The 25069-nt window shown below is 44.1% G+C and overlaps 1 protein-coding gene across 2 annotated transcripts in view; it reads left to right on the top strand.

Moving 5' to 3' along the window:
- RAN (RAN, member RAS oncogene family) overlaps positions 1–21346 on the top strand; it is a 71432-nt gene extending 50086 nt beyond the window's left edge. Inside the window, exons 2-8 of one of the 2 annotated variants that reach the window (XM_081842300.1) lie at positions 10097–10106; positions 15075–15126; positions 18191–18275; positions 19006–19131; positions 19622–19809; positions 20680–20850; positions 20947–21346. In XM_081842300.1, coding sequence (XP_081698426.1) covers positions 15088–15126; positions 18191–18275; positions 19006–19131; positions 19622–19809; positions 20680–20850; positions 20947–20991 — 654 coding nt within the window. In that variant the 5' untranslated portion in view covers positions 10097–10106; positions 15075–15087 and the 3' untranslated portion in view covers positions 20992–21346. Of the gene's footprint in view, positions 1–10096; positions 10107–13819; positions 14041–15074; positions 15127–18190; positions 18276–19005; positions 19132–19621; positions 19810–20679; positions 20851–20946 lie in introns of those variants that run through there. The other variant, XM_081842299.1, reaches the window with a different exon arrangement.
- The last annotated feature ends 3723 nt before the right edge of the window (positions 21347–25069 follow it).

The raw sequence follows: 25069 nt of genomic DNA, 5'->3' as shown, positions 1-25069 counted from the left end.
TCCACAGAGGACTATAAATTAAATTTATGAATTGTACACCACCCAGAAAGCTTGATATCCTGGGATGGCATCCAAATGCCATTGATAAATAATAGGTATTTGTGAGAAAGAGGATGATGAATGAGATGTTTCATCAAGGGCTATAGCCATGAGAGCAAAATGAAACTTCCCGATTCAGAGGATGTTTATCTCTAAGTACTGGAAAACAAACGAAGCAGCCTTACCAGCCTTGTCCAGCAGCAGCTTCTCAGAGGCATTCAAATGGCTCCAGTTCTCAATGGAATGTTAGCCGCCTTAAGGAACCTTAAGTGTGATTCAGTAAGGCAATTATGTTGTTAAGATTGCAGCTTTAAAAAGCTGGAAATGTTTATATAATGTGGCATACCTATTGAGAAATAAATCTGAAACAGGCATGTTTCCAAAGCGTGTCCTGTTCTTAGCATGAGCTGGAGCAGAACGAACAAAACTTTTCTTTGGGAACTGCCATGTGGCTAAAGGTAAAGTTACATTATATTAAGATAAATTATAGGATAAAAATTGGGAAAGTTGGAAAGGATTTGCTGAAATAGCTAACCGAACTAGAATACAAAAAATGGGAGGTGCGAGGAGGTCAAGGAAACAAGTAAATGAAAGATAAGTTATGGGAAGGTTCGTTGTGTTTTTTAATTGTTTCTATTTCTCTGTTTTTCTGGTTTTTATATAAAAAAAAATTCTATTCTCCTCTTTCTTTATTGTGATGTGTTGTTAAGTTTCTGTTTAACTTGGAATTATCTCTTTTTCCTTTTGTAATATTTAAAACTTTAATAAATATTTCTTTTTTTTAAAAAAAAGGAACTGCCAGCCAGCGACCTTTTGTTAACCATCTTAGGACCAAAAAAGAAAAGAAAATGTTTTAGTATAGATTATCTGTTTAGCATATTTACATATTTTGGTGCGCGCGCTCTCTCTCTCTCTCTCTCAAACACAGTCCACAAATGTTTTGTTTGCTTGTTTCTTTATTGCATTCTGTACTGCTGTTCACACCCAAGGCGGTTTACAACTTTAAAACACTGATACAAATAAATTTTATAAAATGTGGAGTGACAGGATGCTTTCAGATGACCCATCTGAGCATTCATCTGGCTTTGTTTGCACAAAGTTTGCTTGGATGTTAGAATACCCCTGCACATACATAATTGTAGTGCAACACAGTAAGGCTAGGATGAATCCTGCTGACTGAGCATTCACAGATCCTCCAAGTGTCCCTATTTTCCAGGGACAGTCCCAGATTTACAGAAGATGCCACGGTTTCTGATTGGATCCCAGATGTCCCCCTTTCCTTTAGGATGTCCCTATTTTCATCAGAGAAATGTTGGAGGGTATTGAGTTATGTGACCTCCGAGATAAGTAACTATACAACCTTTAGAAGACATCTGAAGGCAGTCCTGTATAGGGAAGTGGGTTTTTTTTTGTTTGTTTGTTTAAAGTTTAATGTTTTATTACATTTTTCTATATGTCTGAAGCTGTCTAGAGTGGCTGGAGCAACCCATTTAAATGGGTGGAGTATAATAATAATAATAATAATAATAGCAGCAGCTATTACTATTAGGGAATAGGACATCCTTATTTTCATCAGAGAAATGTTGGAGGGTTTGCAGTCATCCTGATTTGTCTGTTGGGAGGTTAGGTCAGTAGTGGTCTTCATCTGGTCTAGACTTAAGACTCACCTCTGACTTCCAGTCTGCAATTTGGGTCCCACTTTCACATATTCACTTCTGATTAATACCTATTGTCAATAATTATTAATTCTAAAATGACAATTCACAAAGCAATATTATACATAGTGTTTCCTTAGCATGACTGACTGCTAAATGAAACTAGTGGTGTTACACGTGTTCTTGGCAAAAAGGCTGAGAAGCTATTGGAAACCAGTGATTCCCCCCCCCCCCGACACATTATGTCAACTACTGCACAACCCATCTACCCACCTCAGCAGACAATTAGGCATTCTAGTCCCTAGCATACCTTCATTCTGGGGGAAGCCTAGAAAGCCATAGAAACAGACTAGAAAGTGAACAGTGTCCCTGCTCCATAGAGAGGTACAGACATAGCTATAGGAAGGTGGGGATATGGTTGCCAAGAAATATAATTATAGAAAAAATGCCCTCATCTTTCTGCTGCTGATTTGCATCACTCAAGGAAAAAAATAAAATAAGCATTGGTCTGATTAGCCTCTGCTGGAATCCAACAGAGCAGCAACAGCTGTTCTGTGAACCACCCAGGAAGGTCATGTGACCTACATACCTGTGGGTCCCGACCCACCGGTTGGAGGTCTATGGGTTAGATGATGTTTTGTCAAGTAAATGTTATCCCACGTGTCCCAGTGCATTTACTTGTCATTTTACTTAACGCAAAAAGTCCCTGTTTCTTTGCAGTAATGGTGATCAGGTTTGTTGCACAAGAACTTTAAAACACCTTTAATCATGCAACCTGGATTTGATGGTAGGCGATTCAATCACACCCCAAAATACAGTCTGGAAGCACCCAGAGTCTTCCCAGGCTGACTGGAAGCTCCCTGGCTTGCGCCTCCTTGTTCTGCCTCCTCCCATGTCTTTCTTAAGTGGCCCCAGGGAAGGTGGGGGATAGTTTTGACCTGCATATATCTAGAGCAGGGGTAGGCAACCTAAGACCCGGCGACCGGATGTGGCCCAATTGCCTTCTCAATTTGACCCACGGATGGCCCGGGAATCTGTTTTGACATGAGTGTCCTTTTATTTAAAATGCATCTCTGGGTTATTTGTGGGGCATAGTAACTCGTTCATCCTCCCCCCCAATATAGTCCGGCCCACTACATAGTCTGAGCATAGCTGTCAACCGTCCCTTATTTGGCGGGAAAGTGCCTTATCCCTGCACTGTGTCCCGCCGCTGTCCCTTAAATTTCCCGGGTTTCAAAGGAAGCAGCTCCTCTCCCTTCCTCCTTGCCAGCCAGGGAGGAGGGAGGCTCCAACTGTGTTGCTCACCCAATAAGGAGTCTAAGAACGACAGGGGGTGGAGCTTGCATGCCTTGTGCCAATCAAATTGGCCACGTTGCCTGGGGACTCGCCTTTGCTCAGCGCTTCCCAGCAGAGAGGTGATGGTGGTTTTCCTTGCTGCATCCCCTTTGCTGGGTTGCTGCACTGTGGGAACCACCACTTGAGGCTTCGTTTGGCTGACTGGGCTTTCTGCCTTTGGCTTGGAGGGGCTCAGAAGTCGAACATACCTGTGCTTGGAAAATCCCTTATTTTGGCTGCTGATCCCTTATTTTCAAGGCTGGTGGTCCCTTATTTTCAAATCTGTAAGTTGACAGCTATGAGTCTGAGGGATGGTGGACTGGCCCACAGCTGAAAAAGGTTGCTGACCCCTGATCTAGAGTCTGCTCGTGGAGAGGTTCCCCTTCCCACAACCACCTTATGCCTGTTGGAATTACGGGCAGTGAAACCCGAAGCCTGCTGATTAATGAGCAGCAAGTCTTGCTGAACTCAGTGGGATAAATAAACTATACTGTGAGTCTGTCTACATTCCAGTAACACCAACTCCAAGATACTGTAACAGTTAAATTACTCAGCCAGCACAAAACATTTTGGCACCTGAGGTGAATCACAAAAGGGTGCCTCCATGAGTGAGGATCTACATCAGGAACAAGCAAAGAGTAAATATCGACATAGGGATCTGCTGCGGATCCTGCCAGTGCTGACGGTTGCCTCACCTTGCCTCATGATTGAGCCCGCCCTGGTCTTACTGTTCTCTTGATGATATTCTTATTTATTTTAAATTATTTTATATACATTGGTATCTTGGTTTAAGAACAGCTTAGTTTATGAACAACTTGGATTAAGAACACTGCAAACTCGGAAGTAGATGTTTTGGTTTGTGAATTTTGCCTTGGAGGCAGAACATGTTGAGTGTGTTCCATTTGTAAATTGAGTCCCCCGCTGTTATGGGAAAGCACGCCTTGGTTTAAGAACGCTTTGGTTTAAGAACGGACTTCCGGAACAGATTAAGTTCGTAAACCAAGGTATCAATGTATTGCTTTCAGAGAGACCCTCCAAAGCAGTTTACATAAGATTATAACGATAAGCATCTTTTTAAAAAAGTTTGCATTAAACTAAAGGGAAAAGGCAACTTGCTTGTTTTAGAAGATGTTGCTGAGACTTCTCCTCTCCCCTCAGAGCAAGATGACGCCTCTGTGGTGGTAGTTGGGAGACAGAGGGGACACTATGAGGGCTGGATGGTGATCACTCCCCAAAGCTTCTCCCCTCCCTACTCCTCAGGGCAAGATGGCTCGCTTCCCCTAATGGTTATTACATTTTGTTGCACAGTGGTACCTTGGTTTAGGAACAGCCCTGTTTATGAATTATTCGGTATACGAACTCCGCAAAACCGGAAGCGAACTTTACCTCGGTCTATGAATGGAAGCCAAACTGTGGAAGGGCACCAGCGGCGGGAGGCCTCATTAGGGAAAGCGCGCCTCGGTTTAAGAACTGACTTCCAGAATGGATTAAGTTCGTAAACCGAGGTACCACTGTACTGGGAGCACTTCTTCCCATACTGCACCTTACCCATCTATTTGTCATATAAATGCTACTCAATATTGATCCAGAGTAGATTCCAGTGTATACTTAGCAGAGTAACAACTTACACATGTTGCAGGATTCCCAAAAAGTAGACCAGAGGCAATTGTATTTCATCCAGCAGAGCTTTGCTGCTACTGAAGGCAAATGAGCATAATGGTCACAAATCCAATACATTCAGGACTGGCACTGTTCATAAAAAAAATCCAGTTGCAGCAGACTTAACTTAAACTTACAATATCTTATAATACTGTAAGTCTAAACCTTAACACTATACAGTACAGTGGTACCTCAAGTTACATATGCTTCGGGTTACAGACTCCGCTAACCCAGAAATATCACCTCAGGTTAAGAACTTTGCTTCAGGATGAGAACAGAAATTGTGCAGCGGCGGCACAGTGACAGCAGGAGGCCCCATTAACTAAAGTGGTACTTCAGGTTAAGAACCGTTTCAGGTTAAGAATGGAGCTCCAGAACGAATTAAGTTCTTAACCCGAGGTACCACTGTATACAGAACACCACACCAGAACAAAGTGAAAGAAAGAGAAAGAAAGTGAAACCCAGGCTCCTTCTGGCCTATTATAATCAGCATGGCCTTGACAGAAAGATAACAGAACCAGTTTAAAACAGCTGTACTCAGCTTCTCAGAAGGAATAACCCAAACAAGGTAAAGGTAAAGGACCCCTGGATGGTTAAGTCCAGTCAAAGGCGACTATGGAGTGTGGCTCTCATGTTGCTTTCAGGCCGAGGGAGCCGGCGTTTGTCCACAGACAGCTTTCCGGGTCATGTGGCCAGCAGGACTAAACCGCTTCTGGCGCAACAGAACACAGAGACAGAAACCAGAGCACACGGAAATGCCGTTTAGCTTCCTGCCACAGCAGTACCTATTTATTTACTTGCCCTGGTGTGCTTTCGAACTGCTAGGTTGGCAGGAGCTGGGACAGAGTAACGGGAGCTCACCCCATTGCCGTCCTTCTGATCGGCAAGCCCAAGAGGCTCAGTGGTTTAGACCACAGCGCCACCCATGTCCCTACCCAAACAAGAACCTTCTTTCACGCAGAGTAGAAACCTTCCAGAACCCTCTTGAACTAAACAGAATAGGAAAGATCTGTACACATCAGATCAATACTTCCTGTACTAAGAAATGCAAACTGACACTATTAACATCTCCTGGGGATGTTACCTTCTGCTGGGCAGGCATGAAACAGGGCTTTTTCTGTGGCTGCCCCCTGATTAGAGAACTCCTTCGGAAATTACATGCAGTTGTCTCCACATAGGCCTCATTTAGGTGTAAGCTGAAAGCCATTTCGGAAAGTCCGTAGCTCAGTGGTAGAGCATCTGCTGTGCATGCAAGAAGGTGACGAGTTCAATTCCCAACATCTCCAGGTAAGACTGGGATAGAGGCCTGCCTGAAACCGCGGATAGCCACTGCCAGTCAGTGAAGACTGTACTGTGCTAGGTGCCCCAATTAGACAGCATTAAGCAATTTCCCATATCACTGTATTTCCCCCCGCCTTTGGAATACTGTACAACGAGTCTTTCAGCTGACACTTCTTCTGCATTGTTATGAAGCTAGCATTATTTTTTATTGTTGTGTTGTGTCCTGCAAACCACCCTGGTGTTACTTTGAATGACAATACACAAAGGATACAAACATAATCAAAAAAATTATGCCAGTTTTTTGGACCTATAAAGGCAAAGAGAAGGCTTGTCACCGTCGTATTTATAACTGCTCTTTCCCAGTCCTAAGATAAGGCTGGCATTCTCTTTTGACACATAGACGCATGTATCAATGGGCTAGTTTATCCATTCAGCAGAAATTAGTGGCAAAGCTTTTCCTGGGCTGTACCACCAGAGTTTGTAGGGGTGTTGTTGTATCTGAATGCTGCTACTGTACAAAAACTCAAATAATCTCCCTGCACGACACAGAAAAGCTAGGCTGAACTGTTCCCATTGCTACTTTTGTACATACAGGGTGTTTTAATAGGGTCCCGCCTTCAAACCGGCAATGTCTAATGGTACATTCCAGAATTGGACCTGGATCTGATAAATGGTAGAGAACATGAGAAGAGAGGCAGGCAAAGACACAAGTGCTTTAAAAGTATGGTATGTATGCAGATGCTTGCCTATGATCCCTTCAAGTTTTCTCTGCCAGTACATAGGAGCTTTGGAACATTCAACAATCAAAAGGAACTTTTCCCACAACATACTGTATTGCCTGCACCCCAATTTCCCTGAAATGGTGGGACTCCAGGCGCTTACCCAGCATATGGTTTTCTTGGAATGAAAGTCAAATAAAACTTTAGTCTTTTCAGTATACAGTGGTACCTCGGGTTAAGTACTTAATTCGTTCCAGAGGTCCGTTCTTAATCTGAAACTGTTCTTAACCTGAAGCACCACTTTAGCTAATGGGGCCTCCTGCTACTGCCACGCCGCCAGAGCACGATTTCTGTTCTCATCCTGAAGCAAAGTTCTTAACCCGAGGTACTATTTCTGGGTTAGTGGAGTCTGTAACTTGAAGCGTATGTAATCTGAAGCGTATGTAACCCGAGGTACACCTGTACAGTGTTTTATTTACACTTAATGTACACCGCATTAACACTCCCAACAGATATTTATTCCGCATTAAGTTTATAGGTAAAGGTAAAGATACCCCTGACCATTAGGTCCAGTCGTGGCCGTCTCTGGGGTTGCTGTGCTCGTCTCACTTTATTGGCCTAGGGAGCCAGCGTACAGCTTCTGAGTCATGTGGCCAGTATGACTAAGCCACTTCTGGCGAACCAGAGCAGCGCACGGAAACGCTGTTTACCTTCCCGCCAGAGTGGTACCTATTTATCTACTTGCACTTTGACGTGCTTTTGAACTGCTAGGTTGGCAGGAGCAGGGACTGAGCAACGGGAGCTCACCCTGTCACGGGGATTCAAACCGCCGACCTTCTGATCGGCAAGTCCTAGGCTCTGTGGTTTAGCCCTAAAGGTATCATAGCTTTGGGTTAAGCACAGCTGATGGGAGTCAAGCTTCCCTCTGCAGCTTCCAACCCAACCAAACTCTCTCTCCAACACTAGTTCCCTGGCCTATTGTTTCCCTTCCTATGATGATGTGGAATCCAGCTAGGTGAGAGAGGTGGCAGATTGCCTCATGGAACTATCTTCCATTGCCACTAGGGCAACACTTCTCTTTTAGCTAACTCTTTGAGATGCTGATGAGGCCACCCAAGACTGTTACCTTAACAAAGGAATTTGTTTGATCTGTACACCATGTTTCCGCTTGTAGATTCTAACCCCCTCCACGCAGGTCTTGATGGGACCCACTCTGCCCACCTGTGATTCCCAACAACTGCTATTCATTTCTGACAGTGGAGGTGGAACATGGCCAAATCAACTAAAGGTTCTTGTCTCATCTGAGCAGCAAGCCAGCTGGTACCCTTGTTGTGAGAGCAACAAAACCCACTGGGAGTTCAGAAGCCATGGTATAGGTCAACAATGACTCAAAATAGCCAATTAAGTTTCTATTTCACAGGGATTTGCCAGTCAGGAGTTGCAATACTGTATTGGGTAGGCAATGCAATCTTTCTGCCTCTTAGTTTCAAATCTGAAATATGTTTCATTAACATATGTGTTGTGTTGAACTCCTTAAAACATAAAAGGCACGGGGGGGGGGGGAGTGCCAAGACAACACTTCATTGTTTTGCCAGACCAGATAAAAGCTAAGTTTCTTGAGGACTGAAGCTAGGCCAGGCAAGAAGATAGAACAAAGGCAGAAAAGGAGGTGGTGAAGGAGGCTTGATAGCATTCTGGTCTGCTGCTGTGGAAAACCAATCTATAAAGAGATAAGGTGAGAAACTCCCTTCCTGACCTCTAGAGGCAAACTGATAAATTCTCAGAAGAAAAAACAAAACAAATTCCTTCCAGTAGCACCTTAAAGACCAACTAAGTCAGTTCTTGGTATGAGCTTTCGTGTGCATGCACACTTCTTCAGATACTTGGTATGAGCTTTCAGAGCTTGGTATGAGCTTTCGTGTGCATGCACACTTCTTCAGATACACAGAAGAAAAACACCCACAACCAACTCTGTTTTTCTCAGAAGAAAAACACCCACAACCAACTCTGTTCATCACTTCATATAGCATGATCCATTAGAATCTGCTCTAATCTAAATAAATTATAATTTGAATACAAATATTACTTATTTGTATAGCTGAAGCCATTACAAAGCAAAATACATAAAACAGAAAATTAATTGCAGTTAAAATAACTGTTAAAACCAGGCACTCTGTCAGATAGTTTTGCTCTCTTGAATTTAACTTATCCCCATAAACTTTTCTCTTTAAAATGTCTGCTCTAAATGAGAAACAGACCACTTTTTCAAAGCTGTAGGAAACTGTCCCCTGATAAAAATGTAATCAGATACCCAAAGAAATTATGATTGTTCTTCCTATTTATCAGGATGAAAACCTTTACAGTATTTTAGTTGTATCTAGTTCTGGCCGCCATGTTTTAAGAAGGATATTGGAATGGCATGTTGCCAAGGGTCCAACGGGGGGGGGGGGGGGAGAGAGAGAGAGTAGGATGGGGTGGGGAGCATTTTTTGAGGGCCACATTGCTTTCTGGGTAACCTTTTAGGGGCCATACACTGGGGTGGGCGGTGCCAGAGGCAAAAGATCAGTGACTGTAAATTTTACCTGTGTACAGGTTAGTTTCCACACACGCTCATGTATTGCCCATCCAGGCAACAAAGAGGCATTATCTGAGTTCAGGGATGTATGCCAGTTGGGCAATAAATATTCAAAGGAGGGTCTGAACTAGGTTTGGTGAGTTGTGCAGTTTAGAGAGAGAGATGCTTGGCAGTTCTCTCACAAACCCTCCAAATGTCCCTATTTTCCAGGGACAGCCCCAGATGTACAGAAGTCGCCCCGGTTTTTGATTTGATCTTGGAATATCCCGCTTTCCCCTAGAATGTCCCTATTTTTATCAGTGAAATAATGGGAGCGTATGAAGTGACCCCAGAGCCAAGAAGAGAAGCAACTAAACATCCTTTAGATGTATAGAACTATACATCTGAAGGCAGCCCTGCATAGGGAAGTTTTTAAATGCATGTTTTATTATGTTTTTATATATGTTGGAAGCTACCCAGAGTGGCTGAAACAACCCAGTCAGATGGGTGGAGTGTTATTATTATTGAATAGGATGTCCCTATTTTCATCAGATAAATGATGGAGGGCATGCACTCCAACACCCATGCCTCAGGTTCTCTAGCCCCTGGTATAAGGAGAGGCAACATAAAGATCTTGAACTATCAGAAGGCCTGGCCCAATGAAGGTGTTAGTATTTCACGCCTCTGATGCTGCAGATGAAATTGGCATAAATCACATGCCTGTCTGGGAAGAGCGTGGGAACGGAAGACAGTCTTATCTCTTCTGCAGTATGTACTATTTGTACTGTACTTTTGCTTTTACTTGTGCCTGTTCTTCTCTCGGAGCTGGCGAGAGAAGACACCATGAATCCTTCGAGGGCGCGAGTGATAATAATAATAATATTTTTTTATTTGTACCCCCCCCCATCTGGCTGGGCTTCCCCAGCCACTCTGGGTGGCGTCCAACAAAATATTAAAATACAGTAATGCATTAAACATTAAAAGCTTCCCTAAACAGTGACTACCTCTGAAGATGGTGGGCTCCCCTCCCTTGGCTTTTTAAAGAGAGGTTGGATGACCAAATGTCAGCAGGGCCGGACCACCCACGAGGCAAGTGCCCTAGACCGCACAGCAGATCCAGCCTCCAAGGAAGGCATTGCCCGCTGCTGGGCGACACCTGCTCAGCAGCCCCACCAATGCCACCTCTGCAGCAGCCTCAGGAGGTGCTGCTGGTCTCCTCTTACCCTTGTTCCTGATGCAGATCTTCACTCATCCCTTCTTCCCTGGAAGGGTGTATGTGCGTGCGCCATTTTGTGGTTCGCCTCAGGTGCCAAAAACGGGGCCACCCCTGGCAGTCAGGGATTCTTCAGCTACTCTTCCTGCATTGCAGGGGGTCAGGCATGGACTAGATGGGGGGTGGGGTCCATTCCAACACTACAATTCACCCGGTATAGCTGTGAGAAAACTTGTTTTGATTCCAATAAACGTTAATTAACGTTTAGCTGTTAAGAAGCGTAATGTTTAGTTGTTAAGTGTGGCGTGAGAGTTAACGTTTGAACTAGGACCTTGGACAGCAGGGTTTGAATGCCCACTCAGCCTTGAGCCAGTCACCATCTCGTAGCCCAGGGGTCAGCAAACTTTTTCAGTAGGGGGCCGGTCCATTGTCCCTCAGACCTTGTGGGGGGGCCAGACTATATTTTGGAAAAAAATATGAATGAATTCCTATAACCCACAAATAACCCAGAGATGCAGTTTACATAAAAACACACATTCTACTCAGGTAAAAACACCAGGCAGGCCCCACAAATAACCCAGAGATGCATTTTAAATAGTAGTAGTAGTAGTAGTAGTAGTAATAATAATAATAATAATAATAATAATATTTTATTTATACTCCACCCTTCCCAGTTCAGAAAACTGGGCTCAGGGTGGCTAACAACAAATTTAAAACACTTAATTGTAATACAACATAGAAGCAGTATAAAATACAATATAAAAGCATGAATAGCAATAAAATTCAAAGTTCAAAATCAATTTGGGGGAAATCCATCCAATAAACATTAGGCAGTCACCAGGGCTTGCTGGCTGAATTAGTCCTATTTGGGCCAGCAAGGAGGCCAGGGGAGAATTAGCTGTGGCGTCCCAGAGCGGGTAACCTTCATAAAAGGGGAGGGGGAGGGAAGAGAAGGGAAATAAAAGATCAGGCTGAATTCAAATTAAAGGCCAGGCGGAATAGCTCTGTCTTACAGGCACGGCAAAATGAGGTTAAATCCTGAAGGGTCCTAGTCTCATGGGACAAAGCATTCCACCAGGTCGGAGCCATCACTGAGAAGGCCCTGGCCCTGATGGAGGATAGTCTGACTTCCATAGGGCCTGGGACCTCTAAACTATGGTTATTCATGTGGTACAAGAAGCTACAGTTAGAACTGGATATGGAACAACTGACTGGTTCAAAATTGGGAAAGGAGTACGACAAGGCTGTATATTGTCTCCCTGCTTATTTAACTTATATACAGAATTCATCATGCAAAAGGCTGGGCTGGATGAATCCCAAGCCGGAATTAAGATTGCCGGAAGAAATATCAACAACCTCAGATATGCAGATGACACAACCTTGATGGCAGAAAGGGAGGAGGAATTAAAGAACCTTTTAATGAGGGTGAAAGAGGAGAGCGCAAAATATGGTCTGAAGCTCAACTTCAAAAAAACGAAGATCATGGCCACTGGTCCCATCACCTCCTGGCAAATAGAAGGGGAAGAAATGGAGGCAGTGAGAGATTTTACTTTCTTGGGCTCCATGATCACTGCAGATGGTGACAGCAGTCATGAAATTAAAAGACGCCTGCTTCTTGGGAGAAAAGCAATGACAAACCTAGACAGCATCTTAAAAAGCAGACATCACCTTGCCAACAAAGGTCCGTATAGTTAAAGCTATGGTTTTCCCAGTAGTGATGTATGGAAGTGAGAGCTGGCCCATAAAGAAGGCTGATCGCCGAAGAATTGATGCTTTTGAATTCTGGTGCTGGAGGAGACTCTTGAGAGTCCCATGGACTGCAAGAAGATCAAACATGTCCATTCTGAAGGAAATCAGCCCTGAGTGCTCACTGGGAGGACAGATCCTGAAGCTGAGACTCCAATACTTTGGCCACCTCATGAGAAGAGAAGACTCCCTGGAAAAGACCCTGATGTTGGGAAAGATGGAGGGCACAAGGAGAAGGGGACGACAGAGGATGAGATGGTTGGACAGTGTTCTCGAAGCGACCAGCATGAGTTTGACCAAACTGTGGGAGGCAGTGGAAGACAGGAGTGCCTGGCGTGCTCTGGTTCATGGGGTCACGAAGAGTCGGACACGACTAAACAACAACAACAAAGGTCCTCTGCGGGGCATACCAGGAGAGGTTTAGACCCCAGTGCCATCCGTGTCCCCAGAAGGGAAAGCAGTGAGCAAAACTGAGCTCAGAAGCGACAGGACACAATAAAATCCCACAATCTACTCATGCAAAAACACGCTGATTCCCAGACCGTCTGGGGGCCGGATTTAGAAGGCAATTGGGCCAGATGCTGCACCCGGGCCTTAGTTTGCCTACCCATGTCTAGCCTAACCCACCTCACAGGTAGGATGAAACGGGGAGGAGGAGAACCACTGGGTTCATTGGAAGATAAAGGTGGTCTATAAATGTAATAATAATTTAAAATGTGGCCCACAAAGGACAGGAGCTGCGTGTGTAAATCTTCTGAGGTGAGCACAGCTGAGGTGGCTGGCTCTGCCTCATGGATGGGGTCCCAACAGTAAGAGGCGCCCTGAGCGCAGGAGAGGGTGTTGTTGTTTAGTCGTGTCTGACTCTTCATGACCCCCTGGACCAGAGCACGCCAGGCACTCCTGTCTTCCACTGTCTCCCGCAGCTTGGTCAAACTCATGTTTGTAGCTTCGAGAACACTATCCAACCATCTCAATCTCTGTCTTCCCCTTCTCCTTGGGCCCTCCATCTTTCCCAACATCAGGGTCTTTTCCAGGGAGTCTTCTCTTCTCATGAGGTGGCCAAAGTACTGGAGCCTCAGCTTCAGGATCTGTCCTTCCAGTGAGCACTCAGGGCTGATTTCCTTCAGACTGGATAGGTTTGATCTTCTTGCAGTCCATGGGCCTCTCAAGAGTCTCCTCCAGCACCATAATTCAAAAGCATCAATTCTTTGATGGTCCAGCTCTCACTTCCATACATCACTAGCAGGAGAGGGTAACTCTGTGGAAAAGACGGAGGGAGGAGGGGAAAGAAGAGGGAGAGGGGAAAGAAGGAAAACGAGGCTTTCCCGCCACCCCACCATCTCCCCAGTCGAGGCTCAGCGCCGGGCGGCTCGCGTGCCTTACTGCGCACGCGCGCCCAGGACAAAAAAAAGTATACTTCCAGGCTACGGGCGGCCTTCGAGACTGGGCCCGCGCATGCGCGCCAGCCCCACGCGAGGCGCGTTCCAACCCTCTCCCACGTGACAACCCGGCCCCTTCCACGGCGCTCTAGGGGCGTCCGTTGCGTGCTGCCCCCCCTCCCCCCGACGTCGTCGCGTCTCCCGCCGTGCGCGCGCGCGCACGCACGCAGGCCCTCCCTCCCTCCCTCCCTTTTCCCAACCCACCCAGAGCCGAGCCCGCCTTTGCCTCGTTCTTTTTTTTTACGGCTATTTGAACCGCCGCGCTTCCGCCATCTTCTTCCTCAGCCCGCCCGCCCAGTTTAAACACACACACACGGAAAGGAAGAAAGAAACCAGAGGAGGAGGAGGAGGAGGCGGCGGAAGCGGGAGAGAAAGAGCGGAGAGAAAGAGCATCGAGAAGGTAATGGGCGGCGGTTAACGGGTGGAGGGGAGGGAGAGAGAGAGATGAGGAACGAAGCGGCGGCGGCGGCCTCTCCGCGGCGGCGGCAACGAGGCCTCCCCTGAGGCAGCGGCCTTTGAGGCCTTCGAAGCTCTCGGGCCTCCTCGCGTGATTCTTGAGGAGAGAGGCCCAGGATTTACCTCACGCCGGCGGTGGGGGGAGGGGAGGGGAGGGGTCGGGATGCGGAGACGGCGTGGGGGGGGGGGAGGAGGGGAAGGGCGGCGGGGACGCGGACGCACGCGCGGCGTCGCGCGCCCGCGTCACAATCCCTCGCGGTCCCTTTCCCCTCCTCGCGCCGTTAGTCGGGAGGCGAGGCGCGGAACGGCGGTTTGGAGGGGAGGCCGTTGAGAGAGAGAGAGAGAGAGAGAGAGAACAGCATTCCGACACCCCCCCCACCGGCTCGAGTGAGTGCGCGGGGACGGGGATTCCCGGGGGGGGGTTGGGGGGGGGAAGAGATGATGGGAGTGTGGTAGCGCGGGGGGGGGAGGGGAGAAACGAGACGGAAGGCCCCCCCCCATTCCTTCCGTGTTAAATATATGTGTGGGTATATATGATGCATGCTGGTTTGGGAACGTAGAAAACGGGGGAAAAAAGGTGGAAGGCCTTGGATATTTTGCGGGGGGGGGGAAGTCTCGGATTATATTCTAGAATGTTTCCTCTCTGCCTGCCCACGCCATTAGCAACTCTTTCTCTCTCTCTCTTCTCTCTCTCTCTCTCCCCCCCCCATTTAATGCAGTTTTTCAATTCTGCTGAGCCATCCTGGGGGGGGGGAATGGGGGGTGAGAGAGAGAGAGCATGGAGGGCGGGGAAAGAAGCGCGCGCGCGCGCGCACACACACACAAAACCCCCTTGGCCGCCATTTACTGCTTCCTCCCTGACCCGGATGGAGAGCGAGCCACGCGCCTTTTGGGCGGCGTGGGCAGATGAGCGCAGCACGGGAGTTTTTTTTCCCCTTTCTTTTTAACCTCAATCGGGCCTTTCTCTCTCTCTCCCAGTAGACGCAGCAGCATGGCCGCCCCGCAGGGAGAACCTCAAGTGCAGTTTAAGGTAAGGAGCGAGGCCGGGACACCCACACTGCCCTTATTTTCTTGCTTTCTCTTTAAAAGAAACCACTTCTTTAAAACGACTCGTGATACTAGCTTGGGAGCTTCCTTTGTTAGGCTGATGAAAACCCACAATGATGTTCATCAGGCTACACGTCTGGTGGGCAGTTTTGTTAGGATTATTTGTTTTTTAAACCCCACTCCTCGGTGGAGAAGGCTTCTGAGAGCTGCTTGCTTAAGGTCGATAAAAACAAAATGGACCTTGTAAATCTTAAAAGTTTCCTAGGATTGTTTGGGATCGGGCATGTGGGGGATGCAATTCTGCATGCTTACTTAGAAAAAGGTCCATTAAGTTCAAATGGATTTAACTCTCATTTAAGTGTGTATAGGATTGGAGGCTTGGGTGTCTTTCATCTTTGTTTCCATAGGTTTTGATTACATTATTTATTCAAGAGAAGACTTGATGCTCAACTTTTCTGCCAGGGCTGTACAAATTACAATTTGATTAAGTTACCAATTAAAATGTGGGGACATATTTAAATAGGTAGACAGAGTTATGGATATTTTGGACTTTTAATTTTTTTTTTTTTTTTTGCATTTTACAGTGAGCCATATACAGCAAATTGTTTTGTATGCTTTCAATAGCAATTCCTGTGCTTCCTTTAGCGCCTTTTGTGGCATAATGTGTGACTTGTGCAATTTCTTTCTAACGTCACATGTTCAATTAAAAAAAACTACTTTCCACTTATGCTTCCACAGCTGAGTTATCTGTAAGCCTTTAAAAGTAGAGATCTAAGGGCAGTATAGGCTCAGATGTATGAAGTACTATCTTGCCTTTTGGTTGGATTAATAGCTCAGCCAGGGAAGTGATTGTACAAATTTGTACAGATCACTACATTTCACATCTTGGAAAAAGTATAGACATCCAACACCTCACAAGTAGACTTTTTTTTACACACCCGCCCCCCCCAACCACATTTATTCGAATGTTACAGTACATTTTCAATCAATATATCCCCTTCACAGACACCTCTGTAATGATGGTGGTGTTAAAATATGCTGTTCTTCAGTAAAAGAGAAAAAGTGAGACCAGATGTCAAAGGTATCTTTTTTTGGAGATAGCTTTGATTAGTCACTGATGATTTGTGAGGTGTTCTGATAGAGCAGAGTTCCAGGTGTTACTAACCCAAGCCTCTCTTGGTACAGTATTTTAGAAGTTTCCTTCCATCATTGAGCAATAACAAGTAGACCTGAAAGGACTCTCCCTCTTCTCCCCTCAGTGCCCCCTAATTTGCTCTAGAGCAGAAGTTCCCAAATTCTGATCCACCGATTACTAGTGGTGCCTGAGCTTTGTTCAGGTGGTACATGGTGTGTTTTCAAAATACAATTAAAAACCATAGAACACAGTATGACAATTGTTACAGCAGGCAGAAAATCCTTAAGTGGTCTGCCAATACCAATAGACCGGTCACATTGGTTAAAAATTATTTAGGTTAAAATTATTTATCACCCTTCATGGTTTTTGCAGACTCCCATAGATAGATGCTTAAAAGTGTAAATTAATTTTTATTCTTCTGCTAGTCCAACTAGTCTATGCAGTATATAGGTACTAGGCTGAATGTAAGCCATGTACATTTTCCTCTGAATTAAATCCTAGAGGGCTAGCACCTATGGTATTACCTTCCTCTTCTATCCCAGGCAATGTGCAAAAAGAACATTTTGTCATCTGTTCGGTTTTCTGCTCATCTTGAAGATGGGTAGGTTTTTAAGCCTGGTTGAAGTGGCGTTGGTTATGATTATGAACATTTTACATGGCAGCTGTATGCCACTTACTCTGAATTAGTCCTATAAAGTCTGGTAGAATGGATATGTGCCAGTGTGTAGATGCTTTGTGGGATTAACCTATAAAGCCTTAAACGGCTCAGGACCACAATACCTCAAGGACCACATCTCCCAATAAGAACTGACCTGGACTAGGTGGCAATGTGAGAATGGGCCTTTTCTACAGTGGCTGCCCTCTTGTGGAATGCTCTCCCCAGGAGGCTCGCTTGGTGCTTTACTTACATATCTCTAGGTACCAGATGAAAATGTGAGAACCTTTCATATGTGGTGGTCGTGTCCCAAAATGAAAAAATTCTGGGACACGATCTACGAGGAAATGAAAAAAAAAAAATCACATTTCACAAAAAAATGGAATTATTACTTCTTGGGATTCTAACTGACAATATCCCCAAAGAAAGATTGACATTTTTTTCTATGTAGTGACGGCGGCTAGGGTACTAATAGCCAAGTACTGGAAGGGTGGCCATATACCAACTAGAGGAGATTGGCTACAGAAGCTGAGCGAGTACTTGGAACTTGCTAAGTTGACTGAAGCCTTAAGGAACAAGTCAAATAAAATAGTCCAGAAGGAATGGGAATGCCTAAATACCTACCTATCGAGTCACAGTTCAACAACCAAGATTAAGAAAAGAAAAAGAAAATGTTCTTCTTCAACCAGGCCTTTGACTGATAAAAACAATCTATGACCTTTTAAATGTGTTTGTGGAAAGGAGGTTATTGGGTGTGTGTTTTGTTACTATGTTATGCTTTTTGTGTTTTCATTTTGAATATGTTGTATACCACTCTGATCTTTGGATGAAGGGCAGTATATATATTTAATAATGAAATGAAATAAGCTCTTGCCTGCAGTTGATGCAGTGTATTTGAGTTTCAAAGTGGTTTAATGTAAGTTAGCTATCTTAAACCCCAGTACTTAATACATTTGTTTTACGTTCTTTATTTCTAGTAGCTCAAGGTGCCATATTTGGTTCCCCCTAATTACCCCCACCCACCCTCCGCAACAATCCTTTGTGGAAAGTTAGGTTGTGAGAGAATTATTGGCCTAAGTCCAGCCAGTGAATTTCAGGCTATGTGGGGATTTGAACAAGGTTTTCCCAGCCCTGGCCTAAAACTCTCACCTCTTTACCTGTCTAGCTGGAGAAATACTTCCATTGTTGGTAGAAGTTAACCTAGGATGCAGTTGCAGTACAAAAGTATCTGAATTCTTTAAATTTGTATTTCAACAGCTTGTTTTGGTTGGTGATGGTGGTACTGGTAAAACAACATTTGTAAAACGTCACTTGACTGGTGAATTTGAGAAGAAGTATGTAGGTATGTCAAATGTCTTCCTTTTTCTATTGTGCTGCTATATTAGTGATATGTAATCTTTTACCTATGTACCTTTTACTTACGTAAAATAACTGGTGGCTATTTTTTTGCAAAGTAGATTTCAGTAAAATAAAGTGGTAATGTGTTTTTTGTAATGTACAAGTTTTTTTTAGCATTTACAGTTGTGTGACTTAACACTATAAGTTAAGGGGGCATCTGAATTTGTAACACAATTGGATTTTTTTCCTCCTTTGTCAGTTGATTGATGTTGGAAGAGGGGAGGGTGGTAAGCAAAATAAATTGGTTCTAGGGAAAAGAATGTACCAGATCTTGCAATAAAAAATGTGAAGTTGTAGATCGGGGTGATGAACCTAATACTGGACTGCAAGTTGCATCAGCCCCAGCCTGGAGTTAGAGCCCAGCAACTTCTGGAGAACCTCAGGTTTCTCCATCCCTTATTTAAATGGAGGTCTTTAAAGGCAGCGTCACAGGCATCGTAGATCTTTTGTTGACAAGATAAAAAACATCCCATGTTTTGGGCAAGTGGTTTATGATGGTCAGTCTTATTAAACAGATGAAGGTGAATAACTCTTAATGTAAGTGAAGGATCATATTTTTCTCATGTTTTGTCACACTTGCTGATAGCCTACAGGTCAATATTTCAATTAGAATATGCACTCATATTCTACACTTCTACATGCAATGTTCCAACAGAGATTTTATGTAATTGCAGCTACTCTGGGTGTTGAAGTTCATCCTCTGGTGTTCCACACTAACAGAGGTCCTATTAAATTTAATGTATGGGACACAGCTGGACAGGAGAAATTTGGAGGTCTGCGAGATGGCTACTACATCCAAGGTATGTTGTCTGCACAGCTATTTGGACTGATTAACTGTTGAAAGCACATTTTTGCTACCTGACCAGAGTGTGAAGTGTCTGTAATTTAATTGCAGCAACCTCTAGTTTTAATTTGGCTTTTTGAAGGGCATCTGCCAATGTAATCACTGGCAGCTGCTTGTGAAGGTTTGGTCTGCACCAATTTGTTATGAACATGTTTTAGATTATCACAATTGTGCAGGACTTTCGTTGAAAGACATCAGAAAGTAACTAAATCAACTTAAGCAGAGGTTTTTTTTTGCCATCTTCATGCTTTATTTTGAAATGTTGGGTTGTGGGCTCTTTAATCATAAAAACACAGCTGCTAAGGTTAGTTTTTGAGGTAACACATCAAGGGTTAGTGGGTCTGTTAAAGGAGCGCCTGTAAAATAGTAGATTTTGAGTTTGGGTAGCTGTACATTGTGTGAGTTTGATCCCTGTTAATTAACTACAAATCGTTTCAACTTTTTAGCTCAATGTGCCATCATAATGTTTGATGTAACATCAAGAGTTACATACAAGAACGTACCCAACTGGCATAGAGATCTGGTACGGGTGTGTGAGAATATCCCCATAGTTTTGTGTGGCAACAAAGTGGATATCAAGGACAGGAAAGTCAAAGCAAAGTCGATTGTCTTTCACAGGAAGAAGAACCTGCAGGTAAGATAAAGTTCTCCTGCTAAAGATAATAGTTAAGATGGGAAGACAAAAGCAGTAGGGTGGTGTGTCAGTTTTGGGAAGAAGTGAAGGAGCCATGTCCTCTGTAATTTTGGTTTCTTAGTTCACATTACATTTCTCAGCTGCTTGCTTTAGAAAAAAATTAAATAATGAAGTCTGCTTCTAAATTCCTTCTGATGATTAGTATGTAAAAGGCTATGTTTAAAGGAAGGTTCATTGGAAGATAATTCTACTTTTGTCAACTAGTTGCATCAAGGTCATCTCAAGCCTCCACAGCTGGGTGTATGTTTATGCACACAGATACAACTAGAGGGAAATTGTACCACATGGACACAAAAAATCATTGGGACTAAAAGGATTGTACCATACATGAATGTCTACAAGAGGGCTCCAACATTCAGAATGGGATTAAGTGGTATTTAGGGCTGGGCTATGCCAGCTTTTCAGCATCGTGATGTATCTCCAGTTAAACATGATACAGTGATACATCGCCATGTTGAAAAGCAGAGGGAGGAACAAGCTACAGCCTATGCGTGCCAGGCGCTGGTGGCAGAGGGAGTCAGGCGCAGGCAGGCACATCCACGATACAACGCCAGGTGAAAGTGCCATCACACTCTGGCCCTTCAGCCCAGGCCTAGTTCTATGCAATGTTAATTTTCCACCTTGTAGTGGGAGAGAAATCATTGGGTTTATTTGCCCGTTGAGGAAAACTCTTCATGAATCTGCAGTGCTTGTGCCACAGTTAAACAGTTTGTGTTTTAAGCTGCTGCAGAACTAGGTTTCTGCAACAACATATGGACACTGATTGCCCTCTGGTTTGTTTCTAAATGCGCAATCTCTCTTTTCCTCCAGTACTACGATATTTCAGCCAAGAGTAACTATAATTTTGAGAAACCCTTTCTTTGGCTGGCAAGAAAGCTAATTGGAGATCCCAACTTGGAATTCGTTGCCATGCCTGCTCTTGCACCACCAGAGGTCGTTATGGATCCAGCATTGGCAGCACAGTATGAGCAAGATTTACAGGTAAATGAGCTCATAAAAGGACTTGAGATCGTGATCTGCTTGTTGCCATTGACTTTAGAATGTTATAAACTTGTTTTTCCTCTCCCCCCATTCCAGATTGCTCAGACCACTGCACTGCCAGATGAAGACGATGATCTGTGAGGGAGTGAAGCTGGAGCCCAGCGTCAGAAGTCTAGTTTTATAGGCAACTGTCCTGTGATGTCAGTGGTGCAGCGTGTTTGCCACTTTATTATTCTAGCTGAGCAGAACATGTGCTTTAATCTTTGAAATGCTGAAAGAGAGAATGGGCTTTGGAGTGAATGTGGCAGTTAAAAAAAATTCCTTCATTTTGGACCTGCATATTTAGCTGTTTTGGACTGCAATTTTCTCCCCATTTTGAGTTTCGAATCTGACTGCTGCAGTCGCATCACAGTATTCAGTGGTAAATCTTGTTTGTTACTGTCATTCCCATTCCTTTTTCTTTAGACCATAATAAAGTTGTATTTCAAATATCCAAGCAAGTGACTCTTCATGAATTTAAGAATAGTTATTCAGAGTCCTCAAAGCTTCAACCAAATTGGGGCAGAGTAAAAACACTTTTAACCCTAAACAGGCCAAGTGCTCTGGCTAGCAGTCAGAGTAAATTCACATTCTGGAAAAGCTGCCGTACTTTGATTTAAGACAATTGGATTGTGTTGGGGTTGAATTGAAATTGCAGCATTGGGCCTAATCAGTTAGGTCTGCCTTTTGGAGATTTGTCCATAGCACTGTAAAGGCATGCAGTAGGAAACAGTTTCGTCACTTGCACATCTGTTTCCCGCACTGGGCTGCAGATAGGCAATACTGTACTATATATTTTTTAGCAAATTAACTGAAAGGAGGTTTTATGGGATTTTATTCCAGTTCACTTTCCTTTGTTCGAGTTAGGAGAGGCTGGCCAAATAAAGTGTAATACTAAAGCATCATAAAGTGCTGTGCATGTTAACCAGTTGTGTAGTGTGTGGGCAGTTTTCATTGTTGTGTGCTGGGAAGGTGGGGCGGTTTACTCTGCCACAGTGTATATGGAAGCTTCCCTTCAGACACTAAGTACCTATGGAAGTTTGCTTTCCAGGTCATAGAGTTGTGTCAGGTGAGCAGAGGGCTTACCTCTCTAGCATTGCACTTCTGAATAAAATTCCACCCTGAATAGAAGCTATTCACAATTTTTCAAATGCCCATGGTGTTTTGCTAGCTACTTGTTTTCTGTGCTGGTGAGGCAGGGCCCAAAGCAAGAGAAATCATGGGAAGGAGAAACGCTGGAAAAAGTGTTTAGGCTCTTAAATTTTTATAAACCATGTCATGAGAGAGATCCTATTTTGGCAATAAATACAGTAAAAGGAGAGCATGTAGAATGAACACTGCAACAAAGAGTTTCAGAAGACTAAATACTCTGGCTGTATGCTAATGTGATTCCAAAGTACATGATGTAGATAATATCAGTTCTTGAGCTAGGGAGTTTCAACAGAAAGTATTCAACTAACCTGCCTTATTCAAAGTAGATCCATTGAAATTAATGGACCCATCTTAGTCATGTTGAGTAATTAGAGTAGCTCTACTTTTGCATCTCAGCCATACTCTGTTCACACAATTGGTGTGGTGCAGGGCTTTAGTGTTATAGTTGCTACTAAATAAGTTATAGCCTTCCAAGCTGCCAAAATCGTATCTCTGGACAATCTTAGGCACAATCTTAGAATATATGTATGGAAGAGGTTCTGTCAGTTGGCCCAGATCCTAAGAATTTCAACTTAAAACAGATCTATTGAAATGTAGTGAAAGAATTTGTAACTAAATCCTTGGACTTCAACAAATGAGGAAGTCTTCTTTCTGGCTTGCAGCCTTTGATAAGAGTAGGTCTGCTTTAACAAAAATACTGGGATGCTAGGGGCTGTGCCTCTGCTTGCCACCCCCTATCATTCCCACCATATTAACCCACTAGATCTTTCCCTTCCCACTCCATGCAACTACTTTCGCTTTTTATCTCCCCAACTCCCATTTCTGAAACTTCTGTTTCACAGCCCCACTGCAACTGGTTTAAGCACCTCCCCAAAGTCACAACTCTCCTTTTGTGCACCCATTTGCACACAAACAACCTACATGGTAACCTGCATCTTCCTGATCCAACATGTTGCAACTGCTAAGCACCCTTTTCACCTGCCCAATTAGTGAATCCACCTCTCCTGTTCAGACCCTTTCACGCCCTTGCTCTCAACTCCATTCCCATGCCGCCTCCTCTTTTGCAACCCCCTTTGCAGTCCCATTTTCACTTTGCCCCCCTTTCCCCCTCTACCCTTCTGCTTAGACCCTTTTCAATTTCCCCTTGCACATAGGTCACCACCATTTACATGCCTTGCCCTATTCTGCAGCCCCCTTTGCTCACCCCTCCCCATGCTTCTATATATATCTTTTAAGATGACTAGAATTAAGAGCAGGCCTGTCTGCTTGTTCAGCTAGAGAAGGTTGAACTTCAGTAGGTGAATGTACTTACATGACTGTTTGCTTGTGAATAAAACATACTTTCTAAAGTTCTTTGAATTTGGAACTTCATGTTGAAGGTAACACATGGTATCAGAAATGAAATACAATGTGGGATGGTACTGTATTTTTTTTGGGGGGGGGGTGCATATATACTCACAGCTTCAAGCCCCTCCCATATTCTCTCATCTCTCTGGACCTGTCTCGTATCCTCACAGTTCTGGGTCTTGCTTAATTCAAACCTCCGCTCTTGTTGAAAGCTGCCATTTCAGAATCTTTTCCTTCCCTGCCCTGGCTTCCTGCAAAAGATACGGCACTACAAATCCTTCAACAGTGACTGTTCAATGACAGCCTTAGTTTTTTGTGTATATAGGGAGAAAGTGCCCATTGTAGTTTAATGGTATATCAAAAAGACTGCAAGCCTGAAATGTGGACATACAATAATGGAACCAGGAAAACCATTTTAGAAGCGTTGTGGCACCTGAAGGACTCACATTTCTTTGGCATGAACTTTTGTAAGCTATGAAGTGAAGGTGTACTGTATGTGTGTATGCAGAGAGAGAAATGTAAACATTGGCGTTAAATGGTAATGAAACAATTATGATAATTAAAGGCTAGGTTAGGCAAAATTAAGCCTAGTGCCAATTCATAACAGCAGTAATTTGTGTTAAAAGCGAAAGTACATTGTAATAGTACCCGCAGCGCAGCGGAAGAGATAAGACATTCTACCTTTCCCAGGCTTGTCCCAGACAGGCATGTGATTTACAACAATCTCATCTGCAGCATCGGAGGAGTGAAATTGCTAACAACTCAGTCCAGAATTGCTAGTTGCTAGGGGTAGGAAAACGAGAGGTGCAAAAATGTAAACTGTTGGGGCAGGGAGGAGGTAGTCTCATGTAGCAGCTTGGAGTTAAAAGATTAATCCCAGATCAGGAAGCTTAAAGATGACTGTCTTTTCTACTGAAAAATGACCTCAGTTTTTATATTAAATATGCAATGGAACACTGACGGAAACCAGATTGCATGGAAGCACCGTTTACTGTGGTCTAAACCACTGAGCCTCTTGGGCTTGCTGATTGGAAGGTCACGGTTCAAATCTCTGTGATGCGGTGAGCTCTCGTTGCTCGGTCCCAGCTCCTGCCAACCTAGCAGTTCAGAAGCACACTAGTGCAAGTAGATAAATAGGTACTGCTGCAGTGGGAAGGTAAACAGCGTTTCTGTGCGCTCTGGTTTCCGTCGCAGTATTCCTTTGCACCAGAAGTGATATAGTCATGCTGGCCACATGACCCGGAAAGCTGTCTGTGGACAAACACCAGCTCCCTCAGCCTGAAAGTGAGATGAGTGCTGCAATCCCATAGTCTTTGACTGGCCTTAACCATTTAGGGGTCCTTTACCTTTTGGTCTATTGTGTGAAGGTTGTGCTTGTATGTGTTTGCTCAGAATACACCAGTAGTGAAGCTGCAATTGGCAGCTGGTTCCCAGCAAAGAAACACCCACCGAAACTCATGAGCGAGCTTCATTCACGTAAAGAAAAGCCCTTTAATCAGGATTATTAGAATTTATTTTGTCACTATCCCCAAGTCTAAATTCTACATAGAGTTGACCTACTGAAATTAATGCCCATTTATTTCAGGGGGCTGAATCAGAGTAAAATTTAGTTGAATACAATCCGGTGTGACTTAACTAAAGTTGTATTTTGTATTCTAAAAATTAAATTATTCATACACTA

The sequence above is a fragment of the Podarcis erhardii genome, assembly GCF_964252035.2.
Source record: "Podarcis erhardii genome assembly, chromosome: 15".
Taxonomy (NCBI): domain Eukaryota; kingdom Metazoa; phylum Chordata; class Lepidosauria; order Squamata; family Lacertidae; genus Podarcis; species Podarcis erhardii.
This window is presented reverse-complemented; position numbering and strand designations above follow the sequence as displayed.